The sequence below is a fragment of the Vanacampus margaritifer genome, chromosome 8 (genome assembly GCF_051991255.1).
Source record: "Vanacampus margaritifer isolate UIUO_Vmar chromosome 8, RoL_Vmar_1.0, whole genome shotgun sequence".
Lineage (NCBI taxonomy): Eukaryota > Metazoa > Chordata > Actinopteri > Syngnathiformes > Syngnathidae > Vanacampus > Vanacampus margaritifer.
In genome coordinates, this window is record NC_135439.1 from 1,156,660 (window position 1) to 1,170,753 (window position 14,094).

The 14,094-nt window shown below is 41.5% G+C and overlaps 2 protein-coding genes across 5 annotated transcripts in view; one reads left to right on the forward strand and one right to left on the reverse strand.

Annotated features, from left to right (window-relative positions):
- Positions 1 to 14,094, forward strand: part of cenpp (centromere protein P) — a 63,603-nt gene that overhangs the window by 26,945 nt on the left and 22,564 nt on the right. The gene's annotated exons all lie outside the window — the stretch shown is intronic.
- aspn (asporin (LRR class 1)) lies at positions 2,527 to 12,993 on the reverse strand. 2 transcript variants are annotated; one of them, XM_077573286.1, is made up of 8 exons: positions 12,845 to 12,993; positions 10,132 to 10,377; positions 9,941 to 10,053; positions 8,285 to 8,498; positions 6,584 to 6,694; positions 6,394 to 6,487; positions 5,320 to 5,458; positions 2,527 to 3,985 (listed from the first exon to the last, which is right to left on the reverse strand). In XM_077573286.1, exons 2-8 carry the CDS (start codon positions 10,352 to 10,354, stop codon positions 3,788 to 3,790), a joined length of 1,092 nt encoding a protein of 363 aa, XP_077429412.1. In that variant the 5' UTR covers positions 10,355 to 10,377; positions 12,845 to 12,993; the 3' UTR covers positions 2,527 to 3,787. The 2 variants fall into 2 exon arrangements, with proteins under 2 accessions (XP_077429412.1, XP_077429413.1); XM_077573287.1 differs by lacking the exon at positions 12,845 to 12,993 and having other exon boundaries at positions 10,132 to 10,466.

Sequence of the window (14,094 nt, forward strand, 5' to 3'; positions counted from 1 at the left end):
GAGTTTAAAGAAAGAAACGCTAAAATCCCACTCCTTCATTCATCCAGAGGACTGTTTGTGCTGCTGTTTTGGTTAGCAGCAAAGTTCTAACCCTAAGTCCAGAAGTTCACTTTTTAATATCCATGTACCAACAATATTGACTGTGAACGACACATCATCACGCCTAACTTGAGGTGTCATTTTGAGGGAGGTGGTTCATAAATAACTGGAGAAAAAGTTGCTGCCTTTTAAAAACAAGTAGAGCACACAAATGAGTCAAAAATTCAATATTATAGTTTCAGTACTTGAAAAGCTCAAATTGTCTTTGACTTTATTTTAACAAAGTGAAAATAACAGAATATTAAAATATGGGCCTGGACATTATGTAAAACAACCGTGCGGTATGTATTCTCTTTATCTTTCATCTTAAAAAAAAATCCTCTTTTCCTTTCACCTTTCAATTTCTTTCCATTTCAATCACACTTGCAGGTGAAATGTTCATCCACAGCCTTTATTGAAACTGGCGATTTGTGCAGTTTCCCGCTACACATGTCAGCATTTTGCAGCCAAATGCGTACGCCGAGATGCGTTTCTTGGGAGTCCCAAGATGGCGTCCCCACTAAGCGTCTCCGCGTAAGGCCCATCCAGTAAGGCTGAGCCCCGTGTCGTTGTGCGCCCGCTAAATGGGCCGTGTGGCAACAGAAGAGCTACGAATGATGTGCGTTTCAACTGATGGACGTTTGTGAGCGGAAATAACCGGCGTTGTTGAACGGCTGCGGTTTAAAAGCCACGCTTAATCGTAAAAGCGGTTCATAGCGGCACCCCTAATCTCTACGGGGGCTTTTCAAACATTTTCGGCTTCAACCGCAATACAAATGTGCTTCTTAGCTATGTTTTTCTGATTGAGGGAAAAGGGATCCGTTTATGTACAGTAGCCTGTCAATGCATCCATTTATCTATTCCCATTTATTATTTTTTTAATTTTTTTAAGAACCCACCCCCACAAGTAGGATTCCTCCTGTTTTTTGTGACAGACATGAAAAAAAAATCATATAATGGTTCCAACAGAGCAAATCAAAGTCTACAACAGTTACTTTTTGTGTGTGAAAAAACTGCAGTTCACAGGCTCGCTATCTCGGCGGTTCGGGTGCAAGTGCCGTATGTTTGACACCCCTATGCTAAAAACTCCACTGACAACAGAAAAGAATAGTGGGCAGGTGTTCCAGTTTTATTTGAAAACATACGCAATAAATATAGCACCATTAGAGGAGATGACATACTGCAATACATGCCTGAAAATCTCGCGCAATTATCGCTTGAATGCAAAATCCGTGACGCGAGTCGGATTGGAGTTCAACCTGGAGACATTTTTGACAATTTGTTCTTCCACAGCCCTGCTGAGGACACTTTTTGTTTTTTTTTTTTGCTTTTATGACAAGGACAACATCTGTTAAAGTCCTCCACATGCGTATAAAACATTTCAGGGCAAAAAAAAAAAAAGAGACTGAGACAAGCTTGTGCTTTGGAGTTCCATTTCGTTGCACTGAATCTGGCCAGTAAGAAGAGACATTTGCTGGAAAGAACGCTTGTTCCAAACACAAGATTTCGTCTTCACAATGCTGGCCCCCAATGACATTAAAGACAAACAGAAGGTACTCGTAAGAATGGAGATTCTGTCGGCCGTTAGGACGAAGGTTACAGAGCGTATTTTTAATCATACAAAGTTACAGTTAGAATAAAGCAGTCCAGTTTGTAGTTGAGTCGTTAAGCCAATGTTGTAAACGCCACAAAGTGACCCTATTCGAGGGGTCCCCGGTTTACGACCATACGGCAGGTCGTAAACAGCATGTAGTAAACTGAGGACCCCCTGAACTAATAAACCATGAGATTTTTACCATCACGAGCATATCTGTCCAAGTAATTGTCTTTCATATTCTCCAATTTGATATAAACTGATCACATTTCCGACGAGCGTTCTTCTTTCATTTAAAAAAAAAATTCTCGTCTTGACCATATTTGGCATCTGTAGTTGGGTTTCCATCCATCCATTTTAATTCGAATTTTCAAGAAATGCGAAAATAATACTGAATGGAAACGCTAGAAATTCAAAAGAGGCGCATTTTCAGTAAATTCGCCTTAAAAATTCCAATCAATTGGATGGAAATGTGACTCGCGAGAGTCGCAAGTTGTCTTTTGGCTTCTCCCTTCAAAGAAGACGTGCACCAAAGAAGAAGACCGTTTTGGTGCTACAAAAGTGACATTTCTTCACCTAATGGAAAGACGGGGTCATAAGTGTTCGCCAATTTAGCCTTCTCCAAGAGTGCAGATGAGGAATTAATTGAAGATAAACAACGGCTGTTTGGTTTGCTGAGAATGCAGGAAAAAAGTCGCCGTGACCAGCGGAAAACGCGTCAAAACTGGTCACCACCAAAAAAATGTACGACTACAAAGAAGCAAATAGGAAAAAAATGCAAGTAATTAACCGAATCCCCCACAAAAAAGCTTTTTGCCTATATTAATAGTTTAAACCAGAAATGTAGCACAACCTTTGATCCCAAATCATTTTAATGTCAAAGTCGCCTTACAACATTATCCTTCAAATAAATGGCTTACTTACAGATTTATAATTTTTTTCCTAATGCACCCGACGTGCATGTGTACATGCACAAACTCTCTGTAACGTCACCTTTGGAATGCTTTTGGTGCTTGTACGTGTGAATTTTTATTATTATATATTTTTTTTTGTTTAGCAAAAGTGTAAATGACTGATTACACTGGTCAACACACATTTTGGTGCCAAGAAAGTTTCAAGACTTTTCAGGTATTTTGATGTCGCTGAATTCGAAAATGACAATGTTTTTTTTTTTCAAATTGGTTCTAGTTTTGAAGATATTACATATTTTGTTTTTTAGAAAGTGCTAAAAAAAAAAAATAGTCCCTTTTATATGCATATCATGTTTCATGTCAAAATGAAGCAAAAATTCGGAAAATAACAAGTCAATATTAGTCAAGCACAAGCCCTACTTTTACTAACAATCAAAATACATTTCATAAAGTGTCAAATTACATTAACTCATTCAATCCCAGACATTTTCACTGAAGCAACCTCCTTTGCTCCCAGCTGTTTTACTGAATTTGGACTGATTTCGCAAGGCCCGCAGAATATTCTGTTCTATTGCTATAAAAACATGGAATCTACCAAGAGAAAGATTAGTTTCTTTTTTCATCAGGAAAAAAAAAAGGTATGTTTCTATCTGTCTCCGTTTTGCAGCAATAAACATTAGAATCTGTTTAAAACTGTGGGGAAAACATATTTTTGTGCAACATGGCCCTGGTTGATGTCGTATACTCTGCTGCCATCTGCTGGCCGTTTTTGTAATAAAACTACCATTGCTTCAAGAATTCTCTTCAGTTCAGAGGCTGCACCAAAGCCTTCTGTATGCTCTAGAATAAAAACAAACAAATGTATAAATACGTTTTTGAGACACTGGTAATATTTAAAATAGAACGTATTTATACGTTGTTGGGAGCAAATGAGTTAATGATCAATCAATTCATTGTCAAAAATAGCAATATCTCCAAAACTAGAGCTAATTCAAAGAAACAGATGTCATTTCCAGACTCAGCGGCCCCAAATTACCCCAAAATAAAAAATAAAAATAAAAATAGTTGACCAGTGTTATCGGGATAATTTTGCTCACTTTAAATTGTGATGTGAAATTTTCACATCCGTTTGTGACTGTGAGACTTTGGATCAAGTCGGGATTATTTCCGGGCTCTCCCCTGTTTGACGGACACTCGCTGTCCATCACTTGCGGAAGTTTCCGAGCTGAACGCCCCGTCGTCCGCCCACGCATCGAAAGGTGGCGGGGTGGATGTCCCAGTACTTGACGGGGTTAGCAAACAGGCTGATGCCGCTGTACAAGTTCTTTTTCTCGCCGAATCGGATGGGGCAGAAGTCGTTGACGCCCACGCTGGTGATTTTGTTGGCGTGGAGGAAAATCACCTGGACAGACAGACAGACAGACAGACGGAGATTTGGGGAAAATGTTTGCAATCACTTAAGTGTCTGAGTGGGAAATTCATCCCCGAGCGGGGAAAAAAGAAAAGATGCAGACTGCAGTTTTTTGCAGCTTACAAACTGGAAAGTTCGACATCCTTTTTGGCGCAAACTGCCGCAATAATATTTGTTCTTACAAGGAAGACTTTTACAGTTGCTTGTTTTTTCAAGGGCGTCACGGCTCAACGCAAGAGACTTTTAAGACGACGCAGGAGTTGGTCGTCGACAGGAAGAGCTTCTAAAGAACGCAAAAAAAAAAAGCCAGGAGGCCTTCAGAGTGCTCAATTGTGTTTGGCCTTCCACCAATTTGGGTGGAAAATATTCTTACAAGCTCTCGTCGATTTGCTTTAGCATGCATTCATTTAGCATTGCTTTTTTTCATGCAAAATATTCTTCAAATTTGATTTAATTTTTGCATTCATTTTTACTTTTTACTTGAAAAAAATTAAAATTACTGTTTAAAAGCAGTAAAAGCAGACGTTAGCAAATGAAAAATAATTATTGTTCTATGAGAATGACAGAAATTGGAGAATATTTAATCTTGAAAAGTTGAAACCAGAGGATTTGGTCCATTTTTATTAACTCTTTGACTGCCAAAAACGTTAAATAACGTTTCGTAAAATCCTATGGAGGAGTGCCAAAGACGTTAAAAGACGTTTTTTTTTTCAAAACAGGTGAAACTAACCATTTTCTATTGTTGATTACTCAAAAACGGAATAAGGTAGAAACAAACTTTTTTTTTTCTGATGGAAGATGAGTGTCCAATCTTGTTTTGGCAGTATGTGTGTTTCCATAGTCCAAACACATAATTTTCTATGGACCTTGAAAGATCAGTCAAAATGCTTAAAATCGGCTGGCACCCACGGCATCCCTTTTCTGAAAACGTCTGGCAGTCAAAGAGGTAAGAAAAAAAAATGCTCTAAACATTTAATTATTGATTAATTTGGTAGTTGTCGATGAATTGTTTCACCTTTACTGGCCACGCCTCTTTGCGTTGAAAGCAATCACCGTCGTCCTTTGCATGGACTTATCTGAACGGGGCAAACCGCAACGGCTGTGTGAAGGCACATTTGGGATGCGGCAATGTCTCAAAAGTGATGCAATACCTCCAAAAACGCCGGCTGCAGCATCATTCCTCTTTAGCACTGAGAATTCTGCGTGAATGTGGCTGATGCTATTTCCTAACCTATTTCGGAATGGTGGACTCCATTACCCGCTCCGGGCCACCCCAGCCCAGCCCCTTCCCACATTCGTGCATTCGTGCGTGTGCGGCGGGTCACCTGGAGGTAGCGTAGGGAGCTGAGTCCCGCCGGGATTTTTTTCAGACTGTTGTTGTCCAGGTGGATCTCGCGGATGTTGGGCAGCTTGGCCAGACTGCCGTTCTCCACAAAGCGGATTTGGTTGAAGCCCAGGCTCAACCTAACACAAGGTCACGTCAACTTTGCCAAACTGACCCATTTGGAGAGTTTTTTTTTTTCATCTTGCATTCAGCAAACTGTATTCAGCTACAATTTCAGAAAATTAAATAAGTCCTTAAATAGAGAAATACAGATTTCATTACATAATAAAAATTCATATGTAGTATATAAAAGACATTAAATGAGTCAGTCAGAAAAATACATTTAAAAAATTGTAAATTTAAATACATTGTAAATTTAAATAAAAAAATAAAAGGCCAGAAAATGCATCATTTAATAAAAAGGCCTTTAAATAGAATATGCATAAATGAATAAATACATTATTATTTCATTTTTTATTAAATTGATATATGTATACGCTATTAATAAATATAAAAATCTGAAATTTAAATTTCTATTTAAAAAATAAATAATTTGAGCAGGTCATGAAATAAGTGATTATTGAATTTCAATATTTAATTAGACGTAATAATGAAAAAGTATAATTCAATATTTAGCATGTGAAAGACATAATATACTACAAATTAAATCACAAATCAATTAATTAAATACAAATAATTGTATTGAAATAATTTTTTCATGGGCTTTAAACTACAGGCAGTATATTTAATTTTGTTTGAGAGGGGGGGGGGGGAACATCCGCAACAATTGTGTCATTATGGCTGAATAGAGTGAGTGGTTTATTTTCTATTTCATTTTTTCATTTTACAGCTGAAAACTCTTTCGAAAAAATGTTTGCCAGTAGAGTTATTAAAGGGTTTACGAGGCCAACAGTCTGGATTGGATTATCTCTATTGACATACTGTACTTCCTATGGGGGAATTTATTTAAGTTAGAGGTCAACCGTGGCGGTTTGTATTTGTCTTGCATTTGGTTTTAGAGCAAGCTATTGTATTTGTTGTGTTATACAAATTATTTTGGAGAAAAACTGTTCACCTCTGCAGATTTTTATATCTGATGAAGTCTTCCACTTCCACCTTAAAGATCTTGTTGTACTCCAGGTTGAGTTCTGTGACGGAGGAGGGCAGATCTGACGGGGGAAAGAAACAACGTAGCGAGAGGAATGTAAGTCAAGCGTTTATTAGTTTGGATCATCAGCGGCGGCGGCGGTTGGTTGGGGCGGCACCTTTGGGCACGGCCGTCAACTTGCTCTCGGACATTCCCACGTAGAGCGTGGTCAGGCCGTTGAAGGCTCCCAGCTCGATGCCGCTGTTGGCCAGCGGGTTGGCGCCCAGTTCTGTTTGAGGGCGGGAGTCACAAATGAGTCAAAACAACCACAAGGTGCCTTTGGCACGTCCTCATTTCACTCCCCAAATGTTGACACGTCTTAACCTTCAAGTCAAGTCCCAATTTCCTGTGGCGAAAATCAAGCCAGTCGAGTCGAGTCCACTCTCAACATCATGTGAGTCACGTGATGACTTGAGTTGAGCAAATCCTAAATCGTGTCGGGCTGGCTGGGCAATTCATCGAAACTTAATTGTGATTTGGGATTTAGCTTCTCACAATCTTAAAAACAACATTACAAATCAAAGCAAAAACATAATAATGAATTCGCTTGCAGCAAGCCTGGCACAGTTTAGTAGTAGTTTCGATGTTGATTTACTGTAAAACTAAAAACACAACAGCAGCATTACAGATCGCGGGAGGGATTTAATGACAGGCTGTGAATAATGAGTCATATTAATAAAGTACAATCACAACTTTACTTTTTCTATTCTTTTTATCGTAATGTACAATATATCGCCAGCTGTGCACAGCAGGTATTTTATTCAATAGTTTTTTGTTGTTGTTATTTTAACTCATTAAAACCCCAAAACATATAATTACGCTTTTTAATGTGTTGTCCTTCACTCCCAAAAAAACGTATTTATACGTTTATATATATATATTTTTTTATGCTAGATCATACAGAATGCTTTGATACAGCCTCTGACATGAAGAGGTCACCTAAAGCAATGGTAGTTGATACAAAAAAACGGCCAGCAGGTGGCAGCAGAGTATAAGAGATTAGCCAGGGCCATGCTGCAACAAGTTCTTTTTCACTTCAACCACTTGGAAGTCACAATTTGTGTTGTACAAAAGTTGTGCTAGTTCGCTGTACTAACATATTAAGAATCCTCTTTTTTTTTGTGGCAACGGTTGGTCCCAAACCAGTTGCCGCATTGTCTTTAAGCGACTCGGAAAAGGTCAATTCATGTTTGACCAGCTATCTGTTAGCTAACCTGTGAAGATCAGGCAACTTTGCTGTATTCTTCCGTTTCATGCGGTTAACGTTGGTGGTGTGTCCAAAACAAATCTTGTTGCCATTTGATCAAAGACATAATCCGTATGCTAATAATCTTGGGAGCTCTTTCCATGATGCGTTCTTTATTGCGGCCTCAGCACTCGGCATGATCGCATACGGGCGGCTTGCCAGGTTTGTGCGCACTACACCAAAAGATACACAAAGCGCATCTGCTTTTGATGCTTTAACACAAGTCTGTTAAAATACCGCTCGTCATTTTATGCTTATGCTTCTTTTTTCCCCTTTTCAATTTATCATCTCAACTGAAAACAAACCTTTGGAAAAACGCTCTCCATTGAATTATGATCTGAGGCATTTTTTCTCCTATTGACCATGCCAGAGTTCTTGTATGAACGGCACAGACACTCAATATGAGGACTCGGATGACCCGGGAATTTTTCTGCCGCCTTCTGCGGTACATCAGAGCTGCAACAAGTACTTGCTTGCTTTACTGTTTGAAAGGGAATTGACACAATGAATTTGGTCTGGTTTCCTGCTTTGTGGAAATCAGAACAATGACATGTTTTCATCGTGTGTCCGTACCGAGCACGTGGAGCTTCTTGAGGCCTTTGAAAGCGTCCCTCTGTATCTTGTTGATTTTGTTTTCGTGGAAGCGCAGCTCGATGACGTTGGGTGGCAGATTGGCCGGGATCTCCGTCAGGAAGTTGTAGGAAAGGTAGAGCAGACGCAGGCGGTTCATGTTCCTGAAGGCCCGCGGGTGGATCTTTGAGATGCGATTGTTGATCAGGAACAGGCCCTGGACAAAACGCATTCCATCCACCAATCAAAAAGAACAAACAACTCACGCTGGACTATTTTTCATCTTCCTTGGCCCCGAGGCAGCATTGTGCCCCGTTTTGGGCTTTTTGTTTATTCTGACCTCTGACCTCCCGCGACCAGTGTGAAATGTTCTCATTTCAGTCATTTCACTTTTGTGGTGGTTCAGTCTGAACACTAGGGGGCACTATGTAAAAGGAGTCTACTGTAAATAAGAGATGAAGAAGAGCGTAGACTCGTTGTTTGCAGTCAATTCAAAGTTTTGCTATGGTGTTCATCTTGTCTAGTTTTGGCATCCGTTTGTGTTGAAAGCATTTCCTCTGGAGTTGCCACGCATCTAATTTTCTCCAACTCGGATATTTTTGATAGTGCTGATGTTTATGTTAGCCCATCTGATTACAGGCAGACTGCATCCTTGATTGCTTGCCACTGGGATGAGTTGATTGAGTTGAACTATGCAAACCACAACACTCGCCATCCAAATGATTCCGTCAGACGTGTTTCCATCCATACTCCTATTTTGAAACCGGTCCGATTTTGCGTCCAATTCCAATGAAAACAGACAAAAAAAGGGAAACGGCACTTGTGTCTCGACCCTGTGGTTTGTTTTTCTGAGCCGGATAATGAGTGGAACTACTAATTACTCGAGTCACTCCATAAACAGAACACGTGTGCACTGATAGCATCGGCGTGACTCAAGGCTGAAATATTACCAGGTGTTTTCCCACACGAGATGTGACTCATTTAGCTTTTCTTCCGACAGATCCGCCTCAACTTTTCAGATGTTTTTTTCCTGATATTTCCACCCTGTGTTTCTATGGAAAAGGTAATCGAACAATTGTGTCTAACGAGTCGCTTTATTTCCAATCAATACTCAAACTGTTTTCCACAAAAGCGTTTGAGCGTTAGGATTGCGTACTAGCATGCTATGCGTCTTCACTACAACTTTGAATTTCTAGCTAGTAGACAACTACACGTTAGTAGTGAGGCCAAATCTGTGTACTAATCGTACTATTCTTTAAGCGTTAGATGTTATGTAGATGTTATAAGGTCATTAGTACAACAAGTAGTTGGCCATTTTCAACTTGTGTAGCCTTTTGCCTCACTACTAACATGTAGTTACTAATGAGAACAAAGAGCGTACTAGTACAAGTAGCAGAGATGGCAAATCCAGGTCCGGAAAATAAAAAACCCTGCCACAGTTTGCCTTTAGCCCCTCGTGCTAGATAGCTAGCGCCCTAGCAGGCAAACAAGCACCCGGGGAGCTAGCTAGCTAGCTAGCACGAGGGGCTAAAGCCTAACTGTGGCAGGGTTTTTACTTCCTGGACCTGGATTTTCCACTTCTGACTTTAGCTTTGCATACATTGAATAAGAACATCTTTTTCATTAGCGTCCAGCCTGGCCGTTGTGTGTCGCTCTCACATAAAGCTTGTCCAGGCCTTTGAAGTCGTTTTCCTTGATCTCGGTGATGTCGTTGTTTTGGAGGTCAACCATCAAGATGTCACTAGGAATCTTGGCCGGCACGCTGATCAGACCTGTCGGGTGTGTTTTGGTCAAGTTCAGTGGTTGAGGCTTCAGTAGCTTGTGCCCATCCTTAATTGCTGTCAACTTACCTTGATCGGAGCACTGCACCACTCTGGGCGTGCAATGGCAGCCCATCGGACAGCTGTCGTAGGGATCGTCGTAGTTGTTAATATTATCGGCGGCGGCATCGTCGTCGTCCCCGGAATCGGCCATCATGACGTCGTAGTTTCTCATGATGTCCATGACGTCGACATGCTGGTAGTAGTGGCTGCTGCCCAGCGTCAGCAGACAGAGCAGGAGGACCACCCTCATGGTGCGGCCAGACCACCGCTTAGCTTAGCCGGAAGGAAACAACGTGACTAATGAGTCTGTTTGCTTGTGAAGGCTAAGCGGTTGCTGTGTTTATTTACCCTGAAATTTGTATTCACCGTGCACTCAAAAATGCAGTCGTTCACTTCAAAGGAAGTTTATGCACTTGTTGCCATGACAACCCAATATAAACTACGTCATTCTGAAAGCTGCTGTTCAAATGTTTTCCTCCCACAAATACAACCCCGTATAAGTTACATACTGCCTGAATAAATTAGTTTTCGCATCTTAACAACAACTCAAATACGCAACAAAACAAGCTACTCGTTATTCAAATCCGCAGCTCAAAGGTCAATCGGACACAAATGATTTAACAACAGCACAAATAAAACACGCTACAAGCTAAGTCATCCTTAAATCTGCCGCCAGGGATGCAATGAAATGAAAATTCTTGGCCCAAAGCAAAAAGCAAACATAAGGAAAAGCTGGAAAACTGAAACGGCAAAAGAGATACTTTACATCATCATCCTTGACGTCGTCAGTCATTGATTGTACCAATTCCACAAATTCAATTAGATAAAAGCTACATTATCCTTAAATCTAGTGTTCAACGTTCCAAACAATGCCACAAATAAAACACGACGCAAGCTTCTTCAGAAGTTCAAGTCAAAGTTTGAAAAACATTGAAAAGATGACCCAAATGTGGCCGTTGGGAGCAGAGACCTTAATAAAGCTGCTTGAATGCAGAGTGATGAGGGTGGTGGTAGGCGCGGTGAACAGAGACGGTAGATAAAGTGGGGTCTTGCCTATCAGCATTTTAGAGATAATCGAAGCCACCACCGGCTATCAAGTCTGAGTCATGTGACTCCATCCGCCCGCCTCTGTTGCCTTGTTGTTGTCATGCAGAATCTGCCGCATGCGGTCGGACAAACAAATAAAGCACCAATCCTCCCCCCCCCCCCCCCTGCTTTTGTTAACTTTGGCAGAGGACTCCTATTTGGTTTATGACGAGTGATTAGAAGCTCGAGTGGTCTCTGCGATGTTTAGTTTGAATATTGCACTTCCAAGTCATACATGAAAAGTCAAAAGTGATGCTTTGCCGTCAGGACCGCATCCGAGCAAGCAAACCTTGTTGTCATTGTTTCCATGCTTGTCCAAGGACTTCAGTTGGAAATGAGCGGTCCCGGCCAAGACAAATGTTTTGCCATGCTCCTACCTATTCGCCACGGGGGTGATTTATGCGACTCCCGTCTATGAAACACTGGCGCCGCCTACTGAGAGGCTGATATTGTCTGCTCGCCGCGTCTGCGCTAATCTTGATGGATTCTCCGCCCGTCTGCCGAGTGTCGGGTCTGGCCACAAATATGTGCTGCCGCTACTGCGGCAGGAAAAAGGCCGACCCTCCGTTCCCTCCGATATCCTGCTGTGACTGCACATAGTGTTCTGTAGGACTGTTCTGCAGGCTCCTTGCAGGGCCAGCGTCCCTCATATCTTAAACTTTTGGTGGAAAGTTCAGAGGGAAATCTGGAGAACAAGAATCCAGAAACGGACACAAAAAAAAACAGCCTCCAGTCCAGCCTGTATTCGCTTTCACGAGGCTCCAAAAAGGTCAAATTAATAAAAAACCTGCTACCACAACATACTCTCAATCCTTGGAACTTGAACATCTCGGAAATTGTTGGATAATTGTTGTCCAATAAAATGCAGTCACAAAGGAGAAGATGCAACCAGCAAAATTCTGAATGAAAAATCGAAGGAAATTTTGGACTAAAAGAAGTACAAGAGTCCAGAATGTCATCAAAACAGTCTGTCATTTTTAGTTTGCATTTTCTTGGACTTCTTTATGCTGACCAATCAATAAAATCCATCCGCCACCACATACAAATTTGAACATCTTTGAAATGGTCTTAGAAATTCAAGGAAAGTTTGATCCAAAATAAGAATGCGGGTCCAGAATCAGTCAGTCCAATCAAGCGATAGTTTGAGAAAGACACTTTCACACCGATTAGAACTGACCAGCTCGGTTTCCTGACTTCATTTGATGGCGATTTCATCTTGTCTATTGTTCTATTCTGTAGAGATTTTTTTTTACATAAGAAAGCAAGCCAAGAGAAGAAATCAAATGAAAAGTTGACTTGAACTGTTTGGGTCTGTGACATCGTTCAACACTTCAACCACCCTAGTCATGTGTCCAGTTTCAGTAGCCGCTCTTGTCCGCTTTGATGCGTTCTGACTTGGAACACTTTAAGACCACCAAAACCAGCACCCAATTACTGCCATTGCTAATTATTTCCTTGTTACGTCTCCAAAATGAGCTCAGAACTACATACTGTAAGCTCGGTTATACTGTTTTAGATCGAGTTAGTTTGCATGTAAAACGCATCAAATAAAGGCGACTAGTTTTCAGTCTACATCTGCGTCCTCTTGAAATGAAATTCAGTATAAACCACATTTCCAAAGGTCCTTGAAAACCCCCACTTGTAGTTGTCCTACCTTCTCCGTCAGAGGCTTTTTGTCCCGCTTGAAGGCAACGACGAGCACAGCAGCAAAAGCGCACTTTCGGCTACACGCGACTGAGGGATGCAAAGAAAGTCAGCACAGAGAACAGCATCCCCCCTTGTTTCAGCAGCAGCAGGAACGAGGAGGGAAGGGGGAAGCAAAAAAAAAAATCTCTGAGAACACCCCCACTGCTGCAAGCTGCGGTGTCCTCACTCTGACACCAGAGCTTTTCTGTCATCGCAGCATCTGTGAATGTGAGCTGCCCTTTTGAAGCCCTGCCAGGCTAGTTAGCGCACACGAAAGCAAATGGGCTGGCGGTGGCGCTCCTGCTTCCACCTTCCGCCTTGACATTGTCAACAAAAAGATCCCGTGGGGGCCATTCCTGCAAATCCTTCAAACACACTTAGAAACGATTTGTTTTGTTTTGGTTGTTTAGATAAACACAGAAAATTAGCTAATGAGTTAGAATGAAAGTGAGTGAGCCTTTTAGCCTTTAGTATCCCAACATGAGGAAATTAAGCTTTAACAACAGCAGCAGCACACAAGATTTCTACAATTTATAAAAAAAACTTTAAAAAAAAACTGAGTTTTTACAAAATTCCGGTTTTGAAAGGCCTCGTAAACACGTGCAAAAAAAACTAGATATGCTTTAATATGAGTTTTTTGAAAAACCCAAATAAGACCCATGTGTTACACCCTTCGTAACGGGAATTCCTGTTCATGTAAACGTTATTTGGAATACCTCAATTGGAAGACACAACAAGCAGCGCATATGATGGCACAGCACAGAACAGGACAAGCGTTAGCGAGGTCGGCACTGGTGGGCGTGACAAGTCGCTGTATAAAAACACGATATTACAAATTGAATAGAATCGAAACATGACATGACAAAGACGATATCAACAGTCGGCAATGAACCGGTTTTACGATTAACCGTGGTTTTTAAAACGTCAAGATTAAATAACCGCAGCCGTTCAGCAACACCGGGTATTTCCGCTTCCATGCGGCGCAAAATGAGGTATTCCGCATCATTCGTAGCTCTTCTGTTTCCACACGGCCCATTTAGCCGGCGCACAACAACACAGACTCAGCTTTGAACGCCGCCTGGTGAGTGTTGTGTACCCGACGGCTGTGGGTAGGGTTCCGAGGCGGCCGCGTTGGCACCTGTGGTGGGCGTCCCCGCGCCGGCTTGGTCCTGGACCAGGTTGAGTGGAGGTGGGGAAAGGTGAGGCCAAAAGGAGGCG

Bases quoted from the DNA above. Each gene is read 5' to 3' on its own strand.
- aspn (XM_077573286.1), bottom strand. From the start codon at position 10,354: ATGAGGGTGGTCCTCCTGCTCTGTCTGCTGACGCTGGGCAGCAGCCAC. The intron at 10,054-10,131 runs GTAAGTTGACAG...CACACCCGACAG, and splicing joins GGTGCAGTGCTCCGATCAAG to GTCTGATCAGCGTGCCGGCC. The intron at 5,459-6,393 runs GTGAACAGTTTT...ACCTTGTGTTAG, and splicing joins AGATATAAAAATCTGCAGAG to GTTGAGCCTGGGCTTCAACC.